This window comes from Chelmon rostratus, chromosome 7 (assembly GCF_017976325.1).
Source record: "Chelmon rostratus isolate fCheRos1 chromosome 7, fCheRos1.pri, whole genome shotgun sequence".
In the NCBI taxonomy this organism is placed as follows: domain Eukaryota; kingdom Metazoa; phylum Chordata; class Actinopteri; order Chaetodontiformes; family Chaetodontidae; genus Chelmon; species Chelmon rostratus.
Genome location: NC_055664.1, coordinates 772,990 through 799,001, shown reverse-complemented (window position 1 = coordinate 799,001; position 26,012 = coordinate 772,990). Strand labels below are relative to the sequence as shown.

The 26,012-nt window shown below is 40.7% G+C and overlaps 1 protein-coding gene across 2 annotated transcripts; it reads right to left on the bottom strand.

The window, feature by feature from the left end:
- Positions 1-376: 376 nt before the first annotated feature.
- Positions 377-26,012, bottom strand: efhd1 (EF-hand domain family, member D1). 2 transcript variants are annotated; one of them, XM_041941259.1, is made up of 5 exons: positions 25,209-25,212; positions 14,452-14,495; positions 3,805-3,952; positions 2,555-2,689; positions 377-1,559 (listed from the first exon to the last, which is right to left on the bottom strand). In XM_041941259.1, exons 3-5 carry the CDS (start codon positions 3,916-3,918, stop codon positions 1,425-1,427), a joined length of 384 nt encoding a protein of 127 aa, XP_041797193.1. In that variant the 5' UTR covers positions 3,919-3,952; positions 14,452-14,495; positions 25,209-25,212; the 3' UTR covers positions 377-1,424. The 2 variants fall into 2 exon arrangements, with proteins under 2 accessions (XP_041797193.1, XP_041797192.1); XM_041941258.1 differs by lacking the exons at positions 14,452-14,495; positions 25,209-25,212 and adding an exon at positions 25,729-26,012.

Below are 26,012 nucleotides of genomic sequence, written 5' to 3'. Positions count from 1 at the left end.
GACCGGTCATGTCATGAGGCTGCAGGTGGTTTTCAGTATTAGTCTAATACACAAGGCAAATAGATATGAAATCTATTCTTGCATAAGTTCATGCAGTAAGTGTATAAAATTGACTTACTGCATGCACTTATGCTCAACTGTCAATTTGTCATCAACTAATTGCTGGAATTGTGAGAATTTAGATCCTAAAAATAGAATCACAAAGGCTGAAAAAATCTTTGTATAACAGGTAAGCATGCTTTTGGAAGCAGTCCGTTCTTGTTGGGAATTGTTAAACATTCAGGGAAATACATTTATTAGTTTTCTTTGAGAGTGAGATGAAAAGATGGATATCAGTCCGTCTGTAAACTACAGAGCTAGAGTCAGAACATGGTTAGTCCAGCATAAAGACTGAGGGTTAACATGCCATATAATTACAGATGTGAAACCACTGTTCATCAAGAAAGTATGTGCAACTAAAATCACAAGCTATTTTTAAATTTCTGCCTATGTATTGAACAAATGAGATACAACATGTTGGTGAGCTTTACAGGTGTTGGCAGGCTAGCTTTATGTTAGGTAGTAAATAAAAAAAACAAAATTCCTTTAAAGATAACCTACCTGATTTTCAAACTTTTAGTTTACAGTTGAGCTTTAGCAGTCATCTGGGAATGTTGGGCACAATAACAACACCAGAAAGCGTACTTTTAGTGGATCAAACCATCATCAAAAGCTGGTCCTTGTTTAAATTTACAGACAAAAGCCAATCACAGGACGACCTGTTGAGGGTTGAGGATGGATTGAGGGTTGGATTAGTCAACAGAGCCAAGAGTCAGTGGCGAAAGGTGCATACAGCCTAATTTGCCTCCAACAAATGTTTCCACACTGTGATTGATGTTCCACACTATGACATTATGACACAGTTATTCATACTATTATTAATATACTACTTCTATTACATTGCAGAGTTCATTGAATTACACCAATTGTAACAATGATAGCAAGGTGACAATGAAACAACATTATATGACACAAACCACGACCAAAATATAACATGAAATTAAACGTTTCACAAACGTATGCAGAACATAATGAATACAACTTCACTTAGCCTGTAAAAGTTAAAATTCCCTTAAGGTGAAAATGTCTGTTATACAGAGGGACAAAAAAAATCCACAGAAATGCACAAATCTGTATCTGTTTATGAATTTCCTTCTATATCTGTTCAGTTGCAGAAATTCTAGTATGAATAAACCAACTGTGGTGTTACTAGGTATTTTCAAATATTTTAGTGACTATTTACTTTACTGCATCTTTCTAGTGTTGTTATAAAAGTACTAAATTCTGAGTGATGGCACTGGTTAATGTATAAGTGGAGAGTGAAGCTATTTCTAAAATCTGAGTAAAATTGACTGTGTAGGATAGTTATCTGCCTCGGTGCTTGGTCATGAGCAGAAGGTGGACTGCAGCTGCTTGAAGGCAGCTTGTCTCTGTTTTTTCTCCACTTCCTGTCTCTTCTGTTCTTCTTTTTCCTCTCGAATCTCAGCCTCAAACTTGCTGCCAAGAGACACGGCCTGCATCTGGCAACACACAAAATGATAACGTTTTCTCCCATCAACACAAATCATCCTCATGTCTAGACATTGTCCAGAGTTGTCCTTTCACACATGTAGCACATTTGTCCTTGTCAGACGCATTCTCACTTACTGGAAATTTGGTTTAGGTGAGGGGTGGAGCCTGGGTAGGGTGTGCAGGAGGAGAATTCATCCATAATGATGACTGTTTTTGCATTGATATCCATGCTACATGTCTCTGGACGTATACAAAATATCAAAATGAAGAATGGAAAGCAATACGGTCAAGCAGAAGCTGAAGCTACATCACATGCTATATCATGCCTACTCGCTCGCTGTATAGCAGTGTAGCAGTGCATACACTGTGAATCACAGTGTGTAAGTATGACTTGGTAGGCTACGTAGTTAAATGGTTTCTTTATTCTTTTGTTTTAATTTTGTTTATTGTTGATATTTACGGAGTCTGCATAGGGTGTTTTATTTTGAAAACTGACCAGACTCTATATGCCACTCCTGTGTCTGACTTCCTGCCTGGCTTGATTTGGTCTGTGGAGCTTGACGCAATGATGAGGTCTGATCTGGTCTATGCAGCTTAACTTGATGATGTGGCTTTTGGGTTCAAAGGTGCACGTAGACCCATTATGCCAGGACATCACCAGTTTAAGATTGGGAGCCTTCGTCCAGTCAAATGGTCAGAGTTCAATTAACAAATGCACACGCCCTCAATTTTATATTGTAAAGTCCTGTGCACTGCAATAAAAGTTTTCAAATACAAACAGACTGTATGTCAACCACAATTGGTTTGTCCCTTTGTGTCTAGAAATAGTCTTGTGAGTAAAAATGTTATTACAAATGATTGAAATGACCAACATTCTAAAGTCAGTAAAGTGAGGTAAAGGAAGTAATAAGGCATTAGACACCCCAGTAGGAGCTAAAGACAAACTAAAAATTGTCATTCTGAAGTTTTAAATGTTAGATGGGACATCACAAACATAGAGTACCTTTGCCTCAAAGAAGTCTTTGGCCCCCATTACTCCCTCTGTAGAGACATTGATATTAGACAGTCTGGCCAGGGCCATCAGACCACTCTCCTCCTGCAGTTCCCCAGCCGCTGCTCTCCGGAAGATCAGCAGGAACTGTAGAAAGATAGTTCAAATTGATTCAGTAAAGAAGGTTCTCCAATGTCTTAATTTAGCTGTTTCCTTTATGTGCTCATGGACAGTTTGCTCTTCTTCACACTTCACCCTTCTTTATTCCTGGTAGCCCATGGACTCAGCACAATTTCTCACCTCTATTCTGGTCTACAAAACCTGCAGGCAAGCATCTTCTTTGATGCACATGATTCATATCAGAGAGAGATTTTTTGTTCTGACACAATAGCATGCAAACAGCATAAGTCCATAACAACACCTGTCCACACACTGTGAACACTTTCTGGAAAGACACACGTTGATAAACAGTTTACGCAAGACAATACTAAACCTGGGCCAGATGAACCCGAAATGAGTTGTGAACCCTATTCAGACCAACCCTATGTAAATTTGTGATAATCTGATTGCTGCAAATGTAGTTGTATGACATCAAATGAAATATTAAATGGCATGTATCAAGATCACGTAAAAATGCAGGAGTTGCCTTAGGGACCTGACCAATTTAGTTTATAATGTGCCTTTAGGGATTTGTCTGGCTGGTAATCTAGCCTTGGACAAGACTAATTTGAAGCTAACACACTACTTCATAATGGGACTTTTTACTCCCCATCCTGTTGTAACACAGATGATCAGGAACATTACTATTGGTGTATAATTATGATTTCAGCACATACGCTATGCAAATTAAATTTGCAGAATGATTGGCACTTGTAGAGTTTTGAGGTTGAAGAGAGATCATAATATCTACTACACATGTCATAGCCATCTGCAGTTAACTTCTGTTGTGTTCATGCACACATACTGTATGCCACTCTCTCTTTTTATTCTAGAATTCAGCAATACTCATCATGCCCTCCTTACACTGCTGCACAGACTCACTTTTGAACTTAGCGTATTACACAATTATTATAAATTTAAGTGGCTCCCATGCACAAGGTTTTGTGGGTTTGCCTATATGTGTGGATATATAATGTGCATGGCTATTTAATGCTGATGAAAATTAATATTTAGCTACCATGACTTGTATGAAATCACCTGCAGCATCTAAGTCACACAGTACAGTAACAGCACACACCTATGTCTGCTGAAGTCACTCTCACCTCTCTGAAGCTCAGTTTGCCATCAAAGTCTTCGTCCACCTCTTTGATCATGTTCTTGAGGCCCAGGTGGGTCTGTGGTGCTCCCAGCTTCTCCATCATCAGCTTCAGTTCCATCAGGTCAATGAAACCATCTTTACCAGTGTCATACCTACAAATCACAAAACCCACACAACGTTAGGTCCAATCAGTATCTCAAGTTATTTCTAATTTTAAGTTGGCTGCCAGTTGCCAAGTCTATCAGTTTACCAGCACGACTAATACATCCTGATGTAGTCAACCCATTTACTGTCCGTTCCACCACCTCCTCCGTTCCGTTGGTTTGAGACCCAGATGCAGTACCACCAGTACACGGAGATTGCTTTTATAGATTTTAATTTAAACTTGGCAGAGACAGATAAGCAACAAAACTGTTTAAAGCACAGTTAGGAAGTAATGTCTTTATATATACTTGATGCCACAAAACACCAAATTTCAGAGTCTCTTTAATATTTGGTGAAGCACATACCAAACAAGCACAGGTGAAGATGAAACAACGTTGAGGTCAAAACTCATGGTCAGAGACAGAAGGCTGATGTGTTTACCGGGGAACAGAAGACAAGGTGTAGCCCAAGGCAGGCAGGTTTGGTAACGAGAGATCAGTCCAAAGTAGAAAGCTGGAGAGTCTTGCATGGAAACAAAGAACATTCTGGCCCTGAGTGAGTGTGGGAGAGCAGCTTAAATACTGACCTGATTGGAAGTGAAAATCAGTTGAGGATCAGGCAAGAGCAAAGATGGGCGTGGCTGGCAAGAGTGCAAAGAGAGTGGAAAAGTATTGGCTGGGCAGGTGAACAGATGAATAGAATGGCAGCAGGTAAGAGACTGAGGACACGGTGACACACATTACAAAACTAACCAGAACTAGCCGCAATGTCCCTCTCAACAGTATTTTTATTATTGTGAAATACACCTTAGGATGGCGCCGCACGAGTGACAGCCTGCTACAGCAGCTCTGACCATTTTTCTCTGTTTTAGTGTTTTCTTGTGTGTTTCCCGTCTTTTTTTTCTGTCACTAGTTTCGGCCAATCATGCATTCCTACAGTTGTAAAACTGGTGAGACTAGTGATTTGCTTTTTACTCTTTTGTGGACTTTTAAAAATGACATTGGGTGACCCATTCAGCCACGGCTCCATTGTTTACACCTGGGACCAGCTGTGAGCGCTGTGCAGCGTACTCTCAGTGGAAAGACCGGAGATCCCCACAGAGATAAGGAGGCGGAGAAGGGGATGCAGAGCTGAAGTGCCAGGCCAAGCGACGACGATATAACCAGGGCCACCGCGAGGGGGGTGCAAACAAGGCGACCGCCTCACGTTATGGAGGACTCGTGCCAGGAGAGGGGAAAAAATATAATTAAATAAATAAATAAACCTTAGACTTCGCGTCGGGCCTCACAAAAATCACAGTCCCCCTGGGTATAACCATCCATCCACTGTCTCTTAGGGAAGAGCTAGCTGCACTAACCAGACTGGGGAGTGTAGCGTCATGTGTTTCACGGAGACGTGGCTGAACAAACTCATGCCGGACACGCATGACGCTTTGGACAATTTTCATCTGCTGAGAGCGGACAGGCAAGCAATGGAGTGTGGAAAGAAGAAGTGTGGAGGCATAGCAATGTTTGTGAACAAGAGATGGTGTAATCCAGCCCATATCAGTGTAAAGGAGCAGCGCTGCACAAGAGACATTGAGCTGCTAGCTGTTAGCAGGGGAGTTCTCGCATATCATCGAGATAACTGTGTATACCCCCACCTCAGCCGACGCGGCAGCAGCATGCGAGCTCTTACATGCTGTGGTCTCACAGCTGCAGACATCACACCCCTAGGCCTTCCTCCTCATCTTTTGAGATTTCAACCACACCTCCCTGTCTTCAACTCTCCCTACCTTCACCCAGTGTGTCAAATGCCACACCAGAGACAATAAAACACTGGATTTACTGTATGCCAACACTAAGGATGCGTACTGCTCTTTACCCTTCCCCCCTCTGGGCTGATTGGATCACAGCCTGGTTCATCTGCAACCTATTTACATACTATTGGTGAGTAAACAACGGCCAACCATTAGGTATGTGAAGACCATGTCAGAGGGCACTGAGGGACTGTTTTGACACAACCGACTGGCAAGTGGTGTGCAGTAGAGCCCTGCGCGGGACTGATTTCTTAATCCCGCTCCTGCCCGCTCCCGCTGAATTTCTGACCATTACCGCCCGCTCCCGCAACGTGTATATCCACTCCCGCCTGCACCAGCAAAACTCTGAGAATTTATGCCCACACACGATCCAGCCATCACTGCTAAGGGGGAAACTGGAAGGAGTCGAAGTAGACTGTTACCTGGCTGCATTGACCATTTACTACCTCACCAACAGACCACAGTATGTCTGTTGTGTGTTGAATGTGGCAGTTTGCAGCACCGGGGCTCTGCAGGGCACTGTGCTCTCTCCTTTTCTCTTCACACTCTACACATCTGACTTCAGACACAACACAACCAGCTGCCACCAGAAGTTCTCTGACGATACAGCCATTGTTGGATGTGTATCACAGGGGAATAATTTGGAATACAGGGAAGTCATCACTAACTTTGTCAACTGTTGTGGACTAAATCACCTGCACATCAATGTCGGCAAGACGAAGGAGATGGTGATAGACTTCCGCAGGACAGCACCACAGACTACACCAGTGTGCATCCAGGGATTTGACATTGAGATCGTGGAGAAGTACAAATACCTAAGTGGCGACCTCAAAAATAAACTGGACTGGTCCACAAACACTGCTGCCCTGTACAGCAAGGGCCAAAGTCTTCTCCATCTCCTGAGAAGACTGAGGTCCTTTGGAGTATGTAGGACATTACTGAGGACTTTCTATGAGTCTGTGGTTGCATCTGCAGTCTTTACGCAGTGGTCTGCTGGGGCTGTGGAAGCTCTGAGAGGGACAGAAAGAGACTTAATAAACTGGTCAGGAGAGCTGGCTCTGTCCTGGACTGCCCTCTGGACACCAATGAGGATGTAGGTGAGATGAGGATCTTAGCCAAGCTGACATCAATCATGGATAACCCCTCCCACCACCTGCATGATACAGTGGGGGGACTTAGTAGCTCCTTTAGTAAGAGAGCACAGCATCACATAAGACTGTGTTAACGTTGTTTGCCAAGTAATCTGTTTTTTTCTTGTCATTTATGCCAACATTCACTCATATACTCACTCACATTCACTTTTTCATTTTGTTCAATATTACTTTTTTTTTTTACTGTTTTGTATATTTTATTATTCTGTGCAATAGTATTCACACTATTTATTATTATTATTAATCTGAAGGCAGCATCCTTTTTCCCAGTTATTGCAGCAATGCATATTTTTTAATATATTTTTTTCTACATATTTTTTTCCTATATAAAGTTAAAATTTCATTTTGCATGTATTATATGTACACATATGTAGTCTATTTATTTTGTTTTTTGTTTTGTTAATTTCTCTCTGTTGCTATTTTTCTTTCCAACTGCTATTACATGCTGCTGTGATGGCCAAATTTCCCCAGCCAGGGATAAATAAAGTTTTATCTGATCTAATTTTATCTTATGTGTCTTACCTTATTCAAACTCAACAGAAACAAAATAAAAGTAGCCAAAACAACTGTTCCAATGATAACCACCAACTCTGGCTTGGTCATAATAAACCCTAAATTCACTTTATCAGGAGAAGGGAAAGGGAAAAGGTGAACATCAGAGAAGCAGGGAAAAGAGTGTGTAGTGCCAGAATATTTTGACATTTAACTAAATGGGAATGATTTTCACTGGACATTATGAATGGAGAGTTTTGAGTATGTCAGACTTCAATAGAAACAGTAATTACTGGATGACAGAAACGTTGGTTGTGTGACTCTCCAGTCATACAGTACATTCAGTGCAACAGCCGCAGCAGTGCTGCTTTTTTCCATCATCAAATGTCAGTAACAATTTGATTAAATGTTATAATATTCTTGAAAGCCTTACATGCACCACAGCAAGGCCCGATTCTGACCTTCTGTGTCCCCCACTATCACATCCAGTTCTAAGAATGTGGGTCACTGTGTGCTCAGACTTTCAAAAACAGTCTTTGAAAAACTCAAGCCATCACGCAAGCCTGACTCTACTGCAGTTAGCAAATTCAGAGGAAAACTTGCAAGAAGCCTTCTACTTGCATTGAAAGGGCTTGGGTATTGTCCATATTATTATTCATTTATTTGACACTTGTTTGGGGCACCACCTCCAAAGAGGAAAAATTATAACCAAATGAATTTACTGAATTCACTTAGTCAGTCTGATATGAAAAGTCAAGATTTCTTGACTAAATTGATCTATCTCTACTTAGAAAGAATACACAGACAACAACTTGGTGTAAATGAGAATTTAATCATCTACCATCCATTAACACAGCATAAATGACTCATTATCACATTCTAATGGTCAAAATGGAACAATCAAGCAACATTGATCTACTGATGAGAAAGCAAACTATGCAATGAATTGGTCAATTAGGAAAGAGAGGATATGATTATCTATGGGTATAATAATAACTGATACTAGGATATGTACGGTGAAATTCAAGGGTTAAAACTATCATTTCAACATCAACCTAGTTATGAGAAGAAAGTAAGGTTGTTTTGCATACTTTGAGCTGTGTTGGCCATTGCTGGAGTCTTTCTTGGTCAGAATTAACATGAGTGGATTTTGCAGCCAGGGACCTTATGCTCTTACAGCAGGAGAACAGTCCTTGTGGACTAACTTAACTTTGGAAAGACTTGGCGTTGGCTGGACAACACCTTCAAAAGTCTTCAAGGGAGGTATGGTAATGTGAAAAAATGCATGCATTATAATGATGTTCTAAGGTTCTAGTTAAGCTTTATCCCCACAGAATACTGAGCATGAGTAATGTGTGTGGTAATGGTTGTCACAGCCAATCAGGCCTCTTCTCTCTCCTCCCTTGTTTCAACTGTAGAACATTTCTTTTATAGATTAGATAGTTAGATGTGCAGTTTGTTCCAGAGGGGGAGAAAAATAGAGCTGCTAAGTCAGGGAGAAAGCAGGTAGGTGGCTGCCTGGTAGGGGCTGATGATTGGCAAATGCAGGTCGACTTGGGAGGAAAGCTAGTTGTGCCCCAGGAAATAGTTTATAGTAATCTGAGGCCGGACATTGTCTTATGGTCCATGAGTAAAAAGACTGTGCCTAACCCGGCAAGAGAAGAGGTTAAAGTCTGAACAAGACACCTCTCCTCTGCTCTGCTTTCCCCGCCCCATCTTCTCGCTCTGCCAATAGGAAGAGAACCAGGAAGTTTAGATAAGGTGGGGGTGTGGCCAGCTAGAGTCTCTCTTTGGGACCATGCGGCCTGTTCAGGTGAGTGGTAAGATACAGAGTTGGCTTGTTTTTTGATCTTTTTGGTTGTTTTCCTGTTTTGTTTGCTTCTTGAAGGAAATGTTAGGGTTTGTTTTCCTGCTCTGTTTGCTTTTTGAAGGAAATGGTAGGGTTTGCTGCTTCTTGAAGGAAATGTTAGAAGAGGCTGTTAAATCTAGTCTGTGGTTTAGGCCTCCACCTTCAGCACCCTCTAAATTTTCCACCCCCTACCCGAACAAGGGTCTGTATCCAATCCCTACTTTCATCTTTTGACTCTACCTCTTTATTTTCTATCCCCTACCCGAACCAGGGTTTGTATTCCCACCCCGCTTTTTCTTGGTGCAGTTGGTGAGAGGCAGGGGTAGATGATGGTAGTGTGGCAATCGGCAGTTACATGTGGCATCTAGGCCTGTGGTAGCATTGTAGCAGCTAACAATAGCTAAAGCGGTGAGAGTATGATAGTATCTTAGCAGTTAGTATTGGTAGCTAGCAATTAACATTAACAGTATAGGTGAATCTAGCTTTATTGTCTTCTTCTGTTCCTCTTAGCAGGTAGCGGTTAGCACGTAACATTAGCTAAATGGTAGCATCGGAACTGTATTGTCTTCTTCTGTTCTTCCTAGCGGTTAGCATTAGCATTAGCAATAGTTAAATGGTAGCATCGGTACTGGCCACTACCTGGAGCATCTCTGGGTCAGTTGAACGTGGCGGTGCTGTTTGGATTGTGTAGGAGCAGTGTGAACTGGCACTAGGGGGGGTGACTCTGGGACGCCGGAGTTCACTGCCTAACCTCCTGGAGGTGTAGTGGGACTAAGTAGGCGAAACACTGTTGAAGGGAGGTTTCCACCTGATGACCCCCAGAGACGTGTTAGGAATCACTGCTCTTTGGCAGGTATAGAGGCAGATTAGAGCTCCAAGGTTCTTCACTGAGAATGAATCCTCTTTTTGAGCACAAGTATCTTGTGTTTAAATTAACTATAAAGTTGCATGCACTAACTCCTAACATTACTCTCTTTTTCCTGACAGTAATAAAGTTCAGGGTACTATAGTCATTGTGAACTTAGTCTGCTCTCCTCAATAACACCTTGTATACCTAAGAGACTCTGTCAGAAATTGTTAAAGAAGACATAACTTACGTGAAAGTAGTCAAAGATTTAATGCAAGATTCCAGCCTATCACAGAACTGTCACTGATATATCAACTAAACCTGAGTGAAGGGTTAGGGTGATATATCAGTAAATGCAGCAGATCCAGCGGTGTCACGGCATAAGAGACAGACGTCGCTTCATGTAACACTTCAGAGGAAAAGACGTCTCAATTCTCTTCAAACACATTTCCTCATTTTTTCTCTCCTTGTGTGGTTTCCTTGCATCTCTCCATGCATCCCCCATGGGAGGGACTAAGACACAAGGAAAAGACACAAGTGAGGGAAACATGGATGCAATTTAAGAGAAATGAGATGCACCCCTGGACAGAGCCAGATCTCCTGACCAGTTTCTACAGTCTCTTTCTGTCCCTCTCAGAGCGTTCACAGCCCCAGCAGACCACTGCGTAAAAAAATGCAAATGCAACCACACAGTCATAAAAGGTTTTTAACAGTTTCCTACACACTCCAAAGGACCTCAGTCCTCTCAGCATCTGGGAAAACCTCTATAGGGAATGGAGGATAGTGTACTAGCTGTCACTGGCTATTTGTCATCTGTCAATTGGTTAAGGAGTTTATACAATGGTCCACTAACTGAATGCAACCAAAACGTCAGCTAATGGTGCATAACGAATTTACTAGTATTCAATACAATGACAAAATAATAGCCTTGCTGACTGTGTATTGCAATTTTGTGTTTTGAAACGTATTCTGTGTGTAGTTTTTTGTGTTTGGTAAGTGGTTCTTTTTGACACCTACAGTAAAAAAAAAAAAAAAAAACAGCTAGCTCTTATCCCTGTAGATAACATTACAGTTATGCCATGATCCTTAGTGACTATAACTCTATGTAGCTTCTCATTGGGTAACACATAACATGTTATAGCCTGCAAACAGTAATGAGTAAAATGCCTAATTTTAAAGGTCCAGTCTGTAGAATTCAGTGGCATCTAGCGGTGAGATTATGTATTGATGATGGAATGAAGATGTAATGAAAATCTGTCTGGAAGATACAGTATTAGAATTGTTTGCTCACTAGCCCAATGTCCCTAAGACATCACTGCTCGATGTTTCAATAACATCCAGCCGCTCTCTCCATGACTTAAAAAAACCAAGGACAGGCTGATATTTGCATCGTCCTGACATCTGTCGTACTGCCAGTATAACCCTTATCTGATGCAAGTACCCATGCCAGTACAATCTTGCATGGGTACTGCAAAATGTAGGACAAAGCAATCTTAGATAAATAATGTAAAGAATATCTTATCTAAGTAGATCACAATTACTCATAAATAGCCTACTGTGCTACTGCTCTGTACTATACTGTACAAAACTGTGTTTCAACATCTTACTTTTCAACATTCAATAGTAACTATAATAACTCTATTGCATTACTGTGTCAGTCAACACTATACACAATTGGGCATTGAATATTAACCTTGCTTGCAACTGGATCAACATATGACAACACCTACATATGAATCAGTTATTCGCATATACCATGTTTTCAATGCGATAGTAGTAATTGTAATAGTAATACTACTATCACTATGTGATTATGATCACATAACAATGGAATGGAGATTTTTGCACATTCCTGAATAAATGAGGGAAAGTAGCTGTTAGAATTTATCTTTCATAGATGGAATAATGTTCTTTCACAGACATAGTCAGACTTCCCAAACTGTTCTATCTGTAGTGCAGGGGTGGGTAGTAATGTTTGAGGTGTGTTTAGGGTCATTATCCTGTTGTGGAGGCCAAGCTCCTTTCATCTTCATCTTTTTTACAGATGGTATGATGTTTGCTTTCAGAATTTGCTGGTATTTTCTTGAATCCATTCTTCTGTCTAAGTGAAATGTTCCCCATGTCACTGGCTGCAATATAAGCCCAAAATATAATCGATCCAGAAAAATGCACCACCACTCCACTCATTTCTGAATCTTCCTGAAGGTCTTTTGCAGTCAAACGGGGCCTTTGATTTGGACTTTCTGGCAATCCTACAAGCAGTTTTCTTGGAATGTTTTCTTGATCTTCCAGACCTCAACTTGACCTCCAATACTCCTATTAAGTGCCATTTCTTAATTACATTACACTCTAAGGAAATAGCTACCTGCATTGTGGGGATCATTTAGTTTAGTTTTCAGAGTGGTAGGCAGCTGCTTAACGGAGCCCATGGCTGTTGATTTTTGGGACAAGTTTGAATATTTAGAAAGTTTAGAAATTTGCATCATCTGGCCTTTCCTAACAATGACTGTGATCGAGCCATAGGCCATAGCTATAGCTCATAAAGGTCAGAGACCTTGGTAAAAGTTATCTGAGAGCTCAAATATTCAAAGATTTTGCATGGTGCTCCTTTCCTTTTTTTCCACTCTCTAAAATTGTACAAAACAAAAATAATACACTAATCGTGCTTAAAATGTGTGTGTGTGTGTGTGTGTGTGTGTGTGTAAATGTCAAATGACAAATAGCCCCTTAACAAAAAACATCCTCTCTGGTGCATAAGAGAGCAAGATAAGCAAGTATTTTGTCATCACGCATCAGTTCTGCTATCCCAGTTATGACAATGATTCATGCAGAGAGAGGAGGAGATTTGGGGAAGATGTAAAATGTGTGTTTGTGGTCATATTTCATACCTTCAAATGAAATGTGTGAGTAAAATTTACAGTCTTTTGTGGATGATCATGAATTGTGCATGATTCAGGGAAAGAAAGAAGGAGGACGGAGACAAGATAAGATATATTCACTCCATTAGAAAGAACCATACTGTGTGCCCTCCACCTCTGGCTCCGCCTAGTGGCTTTCGTTGGCTTGTTCCTGCTTATTCTGACGGGCTGGAGTTGCACCTGTTCCTGATCCAACTGATGATGCAGCTGCGGCGAGGAGTGGCCTTTCATCATTCACACTGCAGTCTACTATATAAGAAGCCAGCCGACCACGACTCAACACCAGTTCATTTATACCCTCCTCGCTGTATCATCTCACCTGCCATTCAACAACCTGTTCCGCTACATCTACTGGCTCCAGTCCACATTCATCCACCTTCACACTCCCCCATCCAGGAGCTTTCCTGCCCTCCACTCAAGTCCGTCATCCCCAGCTCTCCTTACTAGTTCCATGTGTGCTTGCGCTTAGATCTTTTTTGTTTGTCCTTACAATAAACCTAGGTAAGGGATTTTCTGTTAGTTATCCAAGTATTTCAGTTCTGGTTTGATTAAGTATTGTGTTAGGTAGTTTGCCCTTACAGTTTTCCACCAGCCCATTAGACGACTGTGTTAGTTTTCAGTTGGTAGTATTTTCGGTTTATTAGTAATCTTCCTACCCGCCCGTTTGACAGCGCTAGTGGTTTATTTTCTAATTGGTTTTTCCTCTGCCTGATTGGTATAGCATCTTGTATTATAAATAAACCTCATATCTATTGCCCTGAACTGTGTCTGACGAGTTTGTGTCTGCACCTGAGTCTCACATTGTGACACATACTGGCAGTTGGCTATTACATGACTATTGTCATGACCAAGACCAAGTTTGTTAAAAGGAAAGTCTTGTATTTTTCAACTTGGACCCCATCATTTTGGGTCTAAGTGACTAATGGGGACAATCTATTTAATCAGCTTATGTCCAAAAAAGGAATGTTGTAGCAAACAAGGAAACAGAACTAGAGAAAAACAAACAAAAAGTAGTACCACTTCTGGTGCAAAAATGTGCCTGCAAACATATGTCTGTACTTAATTCTCTGCTATCATTCCCATCTGTAGTAGAAATTGTGGGTTTCTTCTTAGAACATGTGCGGCTTGAACTGGGCACATTATGAAACTTGAACACTGCGGTTTTGGCTCAGTCACAGGCTCTGTATGACTGCCTGCAGAGTGAACAGATTGAACTAAATCAGCCTTCAAATTACTGTTGTTGTTGCTTAACAATTGTATACTTGTGTGAAATATATATAAGAAAATGCTAGTGCAAGTGGTCTTTTGAGCTTTTGGTATCTCTTTACAAGCTAGCTATATTTCAAAATGCAGAACTATTACCGTACTGTAGCATCCATGTGTATCTGGAAGAGGGTTCAGATCTGTCTTCAGCTGGAGGTTTAGGGGGTATGACAAAGACAGTGTACTCACTCTTTTGGGATGCGCCCATCTCTAACAGTCTTGTCTCCTTCAACCTGCAGTGAGGATCATATCCAGAAAGTTATATCAAAGTTGTATGCAGACAACAGGTCTCTGTACTCATCAGTTTTCATCATTAATTTGCATACCCACACACAAACAGTGTGGTGCACTCCAGTCCAAGGCCATTGTCAACTTGGTGTGCTATTCAATTGACAACCATGCTGGTAATCATTGTAGTCGAGGGCAAGGAATTGAAAGAGTTAATTCGGTACCTAGCACCCGAGTATGTTACGCCCTTTGAGGTGAAGAAGGATGAACGAACAGTCAAACCAACCAGAGCAGACGAACTAGGTCTGATCAGCGACTGCTGGACAACTCTCACAAGTGAAAGCTATGTCACAACCACCTGTTACTTCATCAGTGTTGACTGGGAGCAGGGTTTCGGTTATCTAGTAATTACTGTTAAATTGAATTACCGTGAAAATCTGTTGAATTGTGACATATTTAAGTCTCTCCACTCATAATGTCCGATGAAAATAATTTCTGATTTAGATATCAAACTATTCTGGCTATACATGCTTTTTTCACCCGCTGCTTCTCTGATGTCCACCCTCTTACTCGCTCCTCTCTCGATTCAGTGACTTAAGAGTTTCTTTCAACCAAGCCAGAGTTGGTAATGATTATTGGAACAGTGTAAGGATGAACCAAGGTGGGTTTGGTGAGTTCTATTTTGTTTCAGTAATGTCATCTTTGGGTAGAGCGACACAGCAGATGTTGAAAAGATGAATCTTTTTCACAATAAGGTATCTCTGTTGGGCTTCTTTCCATCAGAAACAAAAACATGCACTTTTAGCAAGCAAGCAGATTTGAAATATGAATATCAATTATCCTTTTTTTTAGATTTCAGTTCATTATTGAGAGCCAGAAATTTGTTACTTGTTAGAAACTTCATTTAAATTTCAAACTGCTCACTATTGCACTGCAATTAACTCTACATAAGCTCATTAAGATGATGTATAGTTCATGAACTGAATAATTGTCCATGAAGGCCCATTCAGTCCCATTGTATTTATAACTCAGCACATGTATGTTACATGCATGTATGTTATGAGTTAAACCCCAAAAATCCACAAGTTGAAGCCTGTTGCAGTAGCTCTAGTCTTAAAGTCTTAGATTTTTGTTATTTCTAGTGGGCTCATGTTTTTTCTGTGTGTTAGACATTATTTGATAGAACTCTGCAAGCTGAAATCAACACTTTGTCGCTGAACCCACTACCTTCCATTTTCCTGGCAGTTTTAACTTTGTTGTAGCAGGTCAACATCCCAATGGATGTATTCTTAACCTTCGCGGCCAGGTACCAGCGCTATCTGGACTCACACTACAGCCCCCAGTGAGACCTAAGAAGAGAACCTTCAGGGATGGGACAGAGATCTACTGCAAACTGTGCAAATGGAGCTGAAGGTGAATGCTGAAGAATGAGCTCCAGTATAATGAGAGATGTGTGGTCAGGAATAAAGATGATCACAGGGTTCATGGTAAAGGGGAATCCGAAAAACCTTAACAGAGCCAACAAGCTGAATGTGTTCTTCAACAGTTTCAGTGCAGGACCGCTTCCTCCTTCCCCTCCCCCAGTGACACAGACCCCCCACACACCCTACCCCTGCCGATGCGTCCATCTCACACCTCCTCACTGATAATCATTAAGGACTCACACCGTTCCCCTCCACACCCTTTGAACCCACCATGGACATCAACACAACCCCATCAACACCTCCCCCAGCATCAGGAAACACTGAGCCTACCTCTACCTCCTACATCCACCTGTCTGTTTCCAGGAGCCGGGTGAAGAAACAGCTGGAAAGACTACACCAGAATAAAGCTGTGGGTCCAGATCGTATCAGCACAAGGGTTGTGATGGCCTGTACAGACCAGCTATGCAGGATTCTATAGCACCTCTTCAACCTTAGCCTGAGCCAGAAGAAGATTCCAGTGCTGTGGAAGACTGTCATGAGCCATGCCTGGCATGCCTGCTTTTTGTTGATTCTCCTTTTGTGTTGTCATAGTCTGTTTTTGTCACATCCTGTTTAATTTTGAAGGTTCATGTTTCTTCTTTTGCTTTACTTCCTGTGCTTTCCGGCCTGTGTAATTGTCTGATTTGTTTCACATGTGTGTTGTCCACCCTTGTGTATTTAAGTCTGTGTCTTCCCCTCAGTCCTTGTCAGGTCGTTGTCTGAGAATCCTTGCCATAGCCCTATGTCACTATTGAGTGTTTTTCATTGTGTTATCTTTGTTCATGTCAATGCCACGTTCCATGTCAGTGTGTTTCTAATGTTGTCTTTGTCTTTAGCCATGCCAAGTTCCACGTGTGTTCTAGTGTTGTCTTTGTCCGTGAGCAATGCCACGTTCATAGTGTTTGTTCAGTGTTTCCCTGTGTTGTCTTCGTTCTCTGTGTTAAACCTATCTACCTGTGTGATTGTTTTCATTAGTTCCCTGAGTTTTGGTTTTTGGTTTTCCTTTAGTTAAATTAATTTGATAATTTGAACCAGCTCCCCCTTGTGTCTGCATCTGGGTTTGACCTTAGTTCCCCTGAAACCCCACTTCCTGACAAAGACATCCTGCATTGATTCCATACCAAAGAGGTCTTCTCCATCTGCCCTCAATGATTACGTGTCAGTTGCCTAAACATCTCATATCATGAAAGTCCTGGAGCCATGGCAATCACTCGACCTACCCGACTCTAGTGTGCTAAATTGGAACAATTAATTCTGTACTTATTACACTTGAATTGTATTTAAGTTGTACAAAGTCTGTCTGAAGTTGTATTAGGTACAAGCTGTACTAAAATGGACTTTTTCAAGTATATTTAATATACTGCAAATATACAAATTATATTTGCTCATGTTCTTCTTCCATTTAAAGTACAATGAAATACATTTAGAATGTAAATTGTACTTTGAGTGTACATTAAATTTAACATACTACATTACAAATACATCTAAATTTAGATACTATCTTACATACTCCTTGAGTATTTTCAATGGACTTTGAGTGTACTTGAAAACTAAAAATGTATTATAAGTGAGGATTTGTGTACAAAGTGTACCAATCTGCTTAAATATATTGCACTAATTGATTACAAGCACATCTACATGTATTCATATATTGCTTGATCATTTCCAGTACACTTTATAATCCTAAAATTGAGCAACTAGTGTGGATGCTTCTGGAGCATTTTCAATCTATTTAAGTGTACTTGATAACGACAGGTGAACAGGATGTACTGTACATGTTCTCAGATACATCAGATGCCTTCAATGCACATTAATGCCGGCATGTCCTTTAAATATTAGGCACCTCTTATTGTCTGATCCTTGCCATTGACAGCATGATACAGCCTTCTGGATGTTTGATCTTAAGATGATAATAAAACAAGCTTTAAAAAAAGTGACATTTACTAGCATTGTCTATTGTTGTGACAGAAGTGTGAAATAAGTTTGTATGTGTGAAGTCAGTCTTGTATGTGCATGCTTTCCAATATCTGTATGTGCTACAATGAATGGCAAATAGATATATACAGATTACAGTATAAATATACTTTTGAGTATGTCATGACAGCATAAAATCAACATACTTTCAATCGGTATAAGTTTATGTTAAGTGCACTATTATACTAATAGTGTTTTGACACACTTTGTGAAAATTGGAAAAGTATTTGGCAGCAATTATCTTAAAACAACTGAATTTAAATTTGAATAAAAACACATTTTACTGTGGTATATTTATCAAAAGTATGCTTTTAATCTATTTAAAGTAAGTACACATTTATATTAAAGTACTAGAAACATACTTTGCAATACTTAAACATTCTTTAAGTACGCTTAAACTGCTCTGCGACTCCCATTCCCTGTAATGCCAGGATCAGACTACACGATTTTTTTGTCTTTTATGATGGTCACCGTGTCAGATCTAATGATCATGGTACTGTAAACTGTTGCTGTGTCTTGGTCGGGGGACTGGCAAGACAACATGTACGACCCTGACTAATCACAGCACGTCTTATTTCACAATCAATGCACAAGTTAAGATGTCATGGGGGAGGCGGGTGAAGCAACTGTCAATCAAACTGACAGAAGCATTGTGTGTAATGTTGGTGGTCTTGTGTATCGAAAAAGAGAAGAAAATAAAGTAAAAACGGCTGTGTATGCGCAATAATATTAAAGCAAATGCTTTAGACAGTGTATTCGGTCATTATTTATTCATCTACTGGGTAGCATCCGGATAACCACTATGACAGGTGCAACGACGACAGGTGCAACGAGTTTCACACATACATATTTTATTTCCATAGTTTTTATTCTACAAGGAGCAGGCTTGGCTGTGTTGGGCACATCACACAGGCTACTTTAACATAAGATCTGGAATTATTAGCTGGCTAACCATACACTACTGGAGTAATGATAAGCATATTCCCGCAATCAGAACAAGGGATAATGTTATGACAGCATAGCCAGCATGAAGTGCTTCCACTATTTCTCGCCAACATTTGTCTTTTTTGACTCGGCCATGGTACTCCCTTGAGGAAACGTCTAATAGGCAAGGGTACTATTGACACAGCTCAACAAACGTTTCCTCTCATTCAGAGTCCCATCTGACAGCAGCAACTTCAGCATCCCTTCACCTTCTCTTCATCATGTTTGTCCTGACTGCACTCTGGAAAGAGCACCCAATAGGTAAATGTGTCCTAGACGCTGCACAACAGGTTGTTTAGCATGTCACACTGCAAAGGATTAGACACTCGATTGTCATTCACAATTGGCCATGATACTGGTAAGTGGTCGGCCATGACAAAACCACCTCAAAATCAGCCTAGGTGTGTAGTTTGATCCCAGCATAAGACTCCAGTAGACCCCATAGTTAACTCCACATTAACTATAGCCTGGATTTGAAAATGTACTATAATGATGGAGAGATAAAAGCAGGAAAAAAAACACTGGCATTCTTGGGGAAAGATTCATCTGTCGTGGTGTAAAAAACAAAGCTGTTCTGAACCTGAAATAGAGACAAGTTGTGCTGTCAAAATGTACTTTTTAACACTAGTTTAGCAGTTAGCCTTAATGTTACTGGCAATATTACAGTCCTATGAGCAGCTAACGTAATGTTAACAGTAAGAATAAGATAAAAATTGTTCGTTGCAAGATTGCTAAAAACAAATAGAGTTGTTTATTAACGCTAGCTAACTTAGCTATCTATTCAGTTAAATGCATCAACGTTGGCCAAGCTAGCTGAAAAGCTCATCTATCTGATGATATGCACAAGTTAAATTAGGAAGCCAAAATCCTCTGAAATTATGTTACCAAGCATTAAGCTGCATCACACAGGGTTTGTCCACAACATCGTTCACTTTACCCTTCAAAATTATTCCCAAAGGGTGGATGAAATTCTGCTCTCTGTCTGCTGGTGCTTTCTCGTCCGGTCTGTAAAGGGGGATCTTCCATGGTTGACTTCTCTGTCTTGTTTTGCGATTCATGTCTTTAGTGCTTTCTTACCGGGTGGTTAACCTAGTAAACAACTGCAGCAGAAACATCAACATTCAGCAACACAGCGCTGAATGTTTGTTGCTTAATGCACAGGACAATAAAAGCGACTCATCCCAGCAAGAACCAAAAGACAGTCATCCCGGAGCACCTTGGTACCGAGGTTGTGGACTCAACTGCTAACAAAAAAGCTGTATGCCTCCATACTTTGGCATGCTTTCACTTGGTTTCTAGTAGGGGTGCACAATAACTATCGGGCCAATAAGAGGAAATGATGACATTATTCCGATAAGATTCAAGATTCAAGATTCTTTATTGTCATTGAGCATGACATGTCAATGAAATTTTCATTGCAACCCCCATGTTAGTAACAAGATAATAAGGAAGATAAGAAAGATTAGAAAGAATAAAATTAAGATAACTACAATAAAATAAAGCAACATGCAATAAAAATATTCGTAAATGCAATTAAAAATATACCACAATGAAAATATAATAAGACAATAAAATATACTAAACAATAAAATAAACCAGTGAAATGTGCCAACAGAATAAAATATACAAACAGAATAAACTATACCAGTGAAATGTACTGACAGCAGCTGAAATATACTGAAATGTATATAAACAGTAAACAATAAAATATACCAATGAAATACCAATGAAATGAAATGTGCCAATATACTAAAATGTATATAATTAGTTAAGTGTGTGTGTGTACTTAAAAGTTAAGTACACAGAAGGTGCAGGTGGAGGTGGGGGTGAAGGCGGAAAAAGTGTGGTGTGCAGTGGTTGACAGTCCTCACAGTCTCTCACTGCAGTGAGGGGCTGCTGGGGGTGATAGCTCTGACAGCTCTGGGGAAGAAGCTGTCCCTCAGGCTGTTGGTGGTGGTGCGGATGTTCCTGTACCGCTTTCCTGATGGTAGTGGTACAAACAGTCTGTGGCCCGGATGGCTGGGGTCCGTGGCGATGGATCTCGCCCTCTTCCTGACCCGGCCTTCATATATAGAGTCTAAGTCAGGGAGGGGGCAGCCCACGATGCCCTGTGCAGTTTTAACCACCTGTGCCAGTTGTTTCCTCTCCTGTGCCGTGCAGCTGCCATACCACACTGTCACATTAAGACAGAGGATGCTTTCAATTGTGGCCCTGTAGAAATTGACGAGCAACGAGAGGAGAGTCCAGCCCGTTTCAGTTTCCTGAGGAAGAAGAGCCTTTGTTGTGCCTTCTTCACCAGGCGGGAGGTGTTCATGGACCAGGAAAGATCAGATGTGATGTGGAGGCCCAGGAACATGATGTTGTCCACACGCTCCACCACTTCTCCGTCCATGAGGAGGGGGGCGTGATCCGTCTTCCTGGACCTCCTGAAATCCACAATGACCTCCTTGGTCTTCCCTGTGTTCAGCACCAGGTTGTTGGCTGAACACCACTGGGTGAGCTGGTGTATCTCCTCTCTGTAGTGGGTCTCATAGTTATCTGAGATGAGACCCACTACTGTAGTGTCGTCCGCAAACTTCACGACTGTGTTGGTGAAAACTGTTTATTGTTGCTTTTTCTGTTGTTAATAGTGGGGTGAGTTTTATGTATCATTATATTTTAGTGTTTTAATGGGTCATGGTGAAAGACTCATTTAACAACTAATGGTAGAGCCCACAGCCCAGCAACCATACGCTGCCTCAAGTAAAGAAACCCTAGAGTCCATTGTGAAGAGCTTTCCAGCTGCAAAATCCACTGCTGTAGGTACCAGACAAGAATATCTCCAGCAATGGCCAATGCAGCTTAAACTGGGCAAAACTATCTTGTTTCTGCTCATATCTGGTTTTATGTCAAAATAATAGTTTCAACCCTCACATTTCACCATAGATATCCTAGTATTAGTTATTAGTATACCCATAGTTAATCATATTCTCTCTTTCACCATCAGCCCGTTCATTGCATAGTTTATCATAAACAATTCAATTTCATCAGTTACAGCAACCTTAGAAAAGTTAAGACCATTGGAGGAGGAGATCATTCCAGGAGATCCTATTTCCCCTATTATACTAACCGCCCTGCACCTGCTCCCTGTAAAATCCCGATTAGAATTTCAAACCCTTCTCCTTACCTACAAAGCATTACATGGTAAGGCACCATCTTATCTTAAAGAGCTCATAGTACCCTATTACCCCAGTGGAACACTGCAATCTCAGAATGCAGGCTTACTGGTGGTTCCTAAAGTCTCTAAAACCAGAATGGGAGCCAGAGCCTTTAGTTATCAAGCTCCTCTCTTGTGGAACCATCTTCCAATTGTTGTCTGGGAGGCAGACACCCTCCCTACATTTAAGAATAGGCTTAAAACTTTCCTTTTTAACAAAGTTTACACTTAGGGCTGGCTCAGGCTAAATGTGTACAAACAATGCCATATGTAATTCATATAGCTATAAATCTATTAGAGCTGTCAATATTGTGTTTTCTGTCAATCTCTCTCTCTCTCTTTTATTGGGTCCCCCCAATAAAAAAACTGTTATGAGCACATTGTTGGTCTTTTAACATGTCTTTCTAGAGTAAATGCTGTATTTTTATTAGTGTTTTATTAGAGTTCCTGCCCTGTGGAAAACTTCCAGTGTGGTTCCAGTGCTAAAGACCACTTCAGGCCTGTAGCCTTAACTTCCCACCCTATGAAGACACTGGAGAGGATTATACTGAACCATCTTCGCATATCGACCAGGCATTGGTGTGGAAGACGCTATCATCTACCTGCTCCATAGCTCTCAGAGCACTGTTAACACAGTGAGGGTCATGTTTGTTGACTTCTCCAGTGCTTTCAACACGATCCAGCCATCACTGCTGAGGGGGAAGCTGGAAGGAGCTTGAGTAGACTGTCACCTGGCTGCATGGACCATCGACTACCTCACCGACAGACCACAGTATGTGCGGGACTGTGTGTCTGATGTGGTAGTTTGCAACACTGAGGCCCCGCAGGGTACTGTGCTCTCTCCTTACATCTCCCACCCTCAGATGTCAGATTATTCAACTCTAACATCACATAAGACTGTGTTGACTGTTGCTTGTCAAATAATCAATTTTTTCTTGTCATTTATGCCATCATACACTCATATCCTTAAATTTTCTTGCAATATTACATATTTCTTTTACATTTTTAGTGCAATATTACGTATTTTTTACTGTTTTGTATATTTTATTCTTCTGTGCAATAGTATTAACACTATTTATTACTATTTTTAATCTGAAGGCAGCATACACTATTTTGTTTTTTTTCCACAGCTATTGGGGCAATACGTATTTTTTTACATGTTTTTTATGTGTTTTTCTACTTATTTTTTTTATATAGTCAAATTTATTTTGCTTGTATAATATGTACATATATAGTTTACTTTTTTATTTTGCATTTCGTTTTTTTTTCTTTCAAGTTCTCTATCTCGGTTGCTGTTTTCCTTCCCACTGCAATCACATGCTGTAATGCCCAAATTTTTAAATAAAGTTTTATCTGATCTTATCTTGTCTTATCTGAAAGTACTCAGGTCTGAGCCACTCCAGACTAACTTTGTTCACTACTAGCACACCATTTAGGAGCACCACTTAAATTGATATGCAACGCAACACATTTATACAGCATTCCCTGCATCCTAACTGTATTACTGATAAATGCTTTAGCAGACAATTTACAGAAATAAAAATGTGCGGTTTTATTTTGAAGGAAAAAGTCACAAAGTTAAGTAGTGCTTTACAATAATGTAATGTTCTATGACTTTTTAAAAGGGGTCTGCAGCAATTGAAAAAGTTTAAACTTAGTGTTAAAACCCTAGTGTTTTCCCCTTTCTTATTGGGATATACGCTATATGTGTAGTACTCAAGTATTTGCAGTGGGAAAGAGGATTTGCTTCGGATTTTTTATCAGATTATTAGCATATATATTAGTCCATTACTACATTCTGTGTTACATTGACTCTATCACACACAGACATTTAGGCATTTTAGAGGAAACTGTGTCCCACTGTTCATAAGGTAACTTACTGCTGGTGTACAGTAATCCTTGTCAGCCATTTTGACAATACGATGTGTGATTTGGTTTATAGCTCTTGACTAAAAAATAGACTGCCAACTGGAGTTTACAAAAAATACGCAGCTTTGTCAGAGTATTAGTTTAATAATTTTTATACATGCTGTACTGAGGGGAGTGAAGGAGGGAGAATGAGAGAGAGAGGGAATGTGTGGTGAGAAGTGCAGATCTTCTTCAAAAACTTTCAAAGCCCAGTGTTACTCTGCAGTTCTCTAGTTTGGGTGACTGTTCAGGAGGCAGAGCGGTTGTCCGCCTATCAGAAGGTGGTTCGATCCTTGGCCTCGGCAGTCTACATGTCGAAGAATCCTTGAGCAAGATACTGAACCCCAAGTTGCTGAATGCAATAATGCTCGTAATGTGTGAATGCAATAATGCTCGTAATGAGCAGGTGGCCTAGCTACCATGTGAGAATGGGTGAATGCAGGCTCATGTTGTAAAGCGCTTTGAGTGATCGGAAGACTAGAAAAGCGCTATTTAAATACAGTCCGTTTACAATTTAGTTTATCAGTTAAACATATATGCTCCAAACATTGCAAATTACATATTCAGCATCAATGGTGCCTTCACAAATGCGCAGGTTACAAATGGGCACTAATGTACTCCCATATCATCACGGATGCTGGCTTTTGAACTGCGCACTGATAACAAGCCGGATGGTCCCTCTCCTCTTTAGCCCAGAGGATGTGGCATCTGTGATTTCCAAAAAGACTTTCAAGAATTATTTTTTTGACTCAGACCACAAGACAGCTTCTACTTTGAACACTAAATGAACTCAGGCAGCATTTCTAGATTTGGTTTATAGATGGTTTCCACTATTTGTGGATTTTTGGAAGTGTTCCTGAGCCCATGCACTGATGACTACAACAGAATCGTGTCTGTTTTCAATGCAGTGCCATCTGAGGGCCCTGCAGATCATGGCCATCCAATATTGGTTTTTGGCCTTGTCCCCTGCGTACAGAGATTTCCTCAGACTCTTTGAGTCTTTTAATGGCAGTATGTACTGTAGACAATGAAATTCTAAATTCTTTATAATTTTACATTGAGAAACATTATTTTTTAAATGTTACAGTATTTGCTAGCGCAGTATGTCAGAGTTGTGAACCACTCTCCATATTTACTTCAGAAAAATTCAGCCTCTCTGAGATGCTCTTTTTATAGTAAATCATGTTACTAACCTGTTGTCATTTAATGTAATTCATTGTGAGATGTTCCACCAGCTGTTTTCTTTTAGCATTTCACAAATTTTCCAGTCTTCTGTTGCCACTGGCCCAACCTTTTTGAAATGCATTGCTGGCATCATCAAGGGTTGTATATCTAAGAAAATAAAATAAGCGATGAACTGAAAAATAAACAAATAGTAGATAATAAACAATTTAATTCACTGTATTATTTATTTATGTAATCTAATTTAGTTTTGACTCTTTACATTAGCCTTTAGTGACATATCTGAGACTCCAGTAGCGCATTTGAACTGCCCTATCCAGATTAGTTAGGAGGGCTTGTAGCACTCAGTCAGCTGAGTGACAGCCAGTGCGTCTCTCTGAAGGCTTCACGTCAGCAGCAGCAGTTTAATCTCATCATGAGCTTCCAATCCGACATGCTCATTCAGTCCCAATCCCCACGACTGCATGTAAACATGTCGGTTCTCTGTCCATGTGTGAATGGAAAAACAAAAGAAGCTAGCTTCAGCCTTACCGTTTGAACATCGTCTCCATGTCCTTAATCTGCTTGCGGGAGAATTCCTTGAACTCCGTGTAGGGGTTGAAGACGCGGGTCGGTCGAGGAGCAGCGTTGCCCTCGTTGATGTCCAGCCTGCGGGTCAGTTTGGCGGACAGCTCGGAGGACGAGTTGCCGCAGGCTGCATCGGGCTCCTGCAGTTTAGGTCGGACTGACCTCTGTTCGGGCTTCGGCGTCGCCTCCCCCTGCTGCGTAGCTGCCAGCCGTGACTGCAGCTTCCTAGCTAGTTCTTCAGATGCCAT

Bases quoted from the DNA above. Each gene is read 5' to 3' on its own strand.
- efhd1 (XM_041941258.1), bottom strand. From the start codon at position 26,012: ATGGCATCTGAAGAACTAGCTAGGAAGCTGCAGTCACGGCTGGCAGCT. The intron at 3,953-25,728 runs GTAAGGCTGAAG...TGTGATTTGTAG, and splicing joins ATGGAGACGATGTTCAAACG to GTATGACACTGGTAAAGATG. The intron at 2,690-3,804 runs GTGAGAGTGACT...ATCTTTCTACAG, and splicing joins GCAAACTGAGCTTCAGAGAG to TTCCTGCTGATCTTCCGGAG.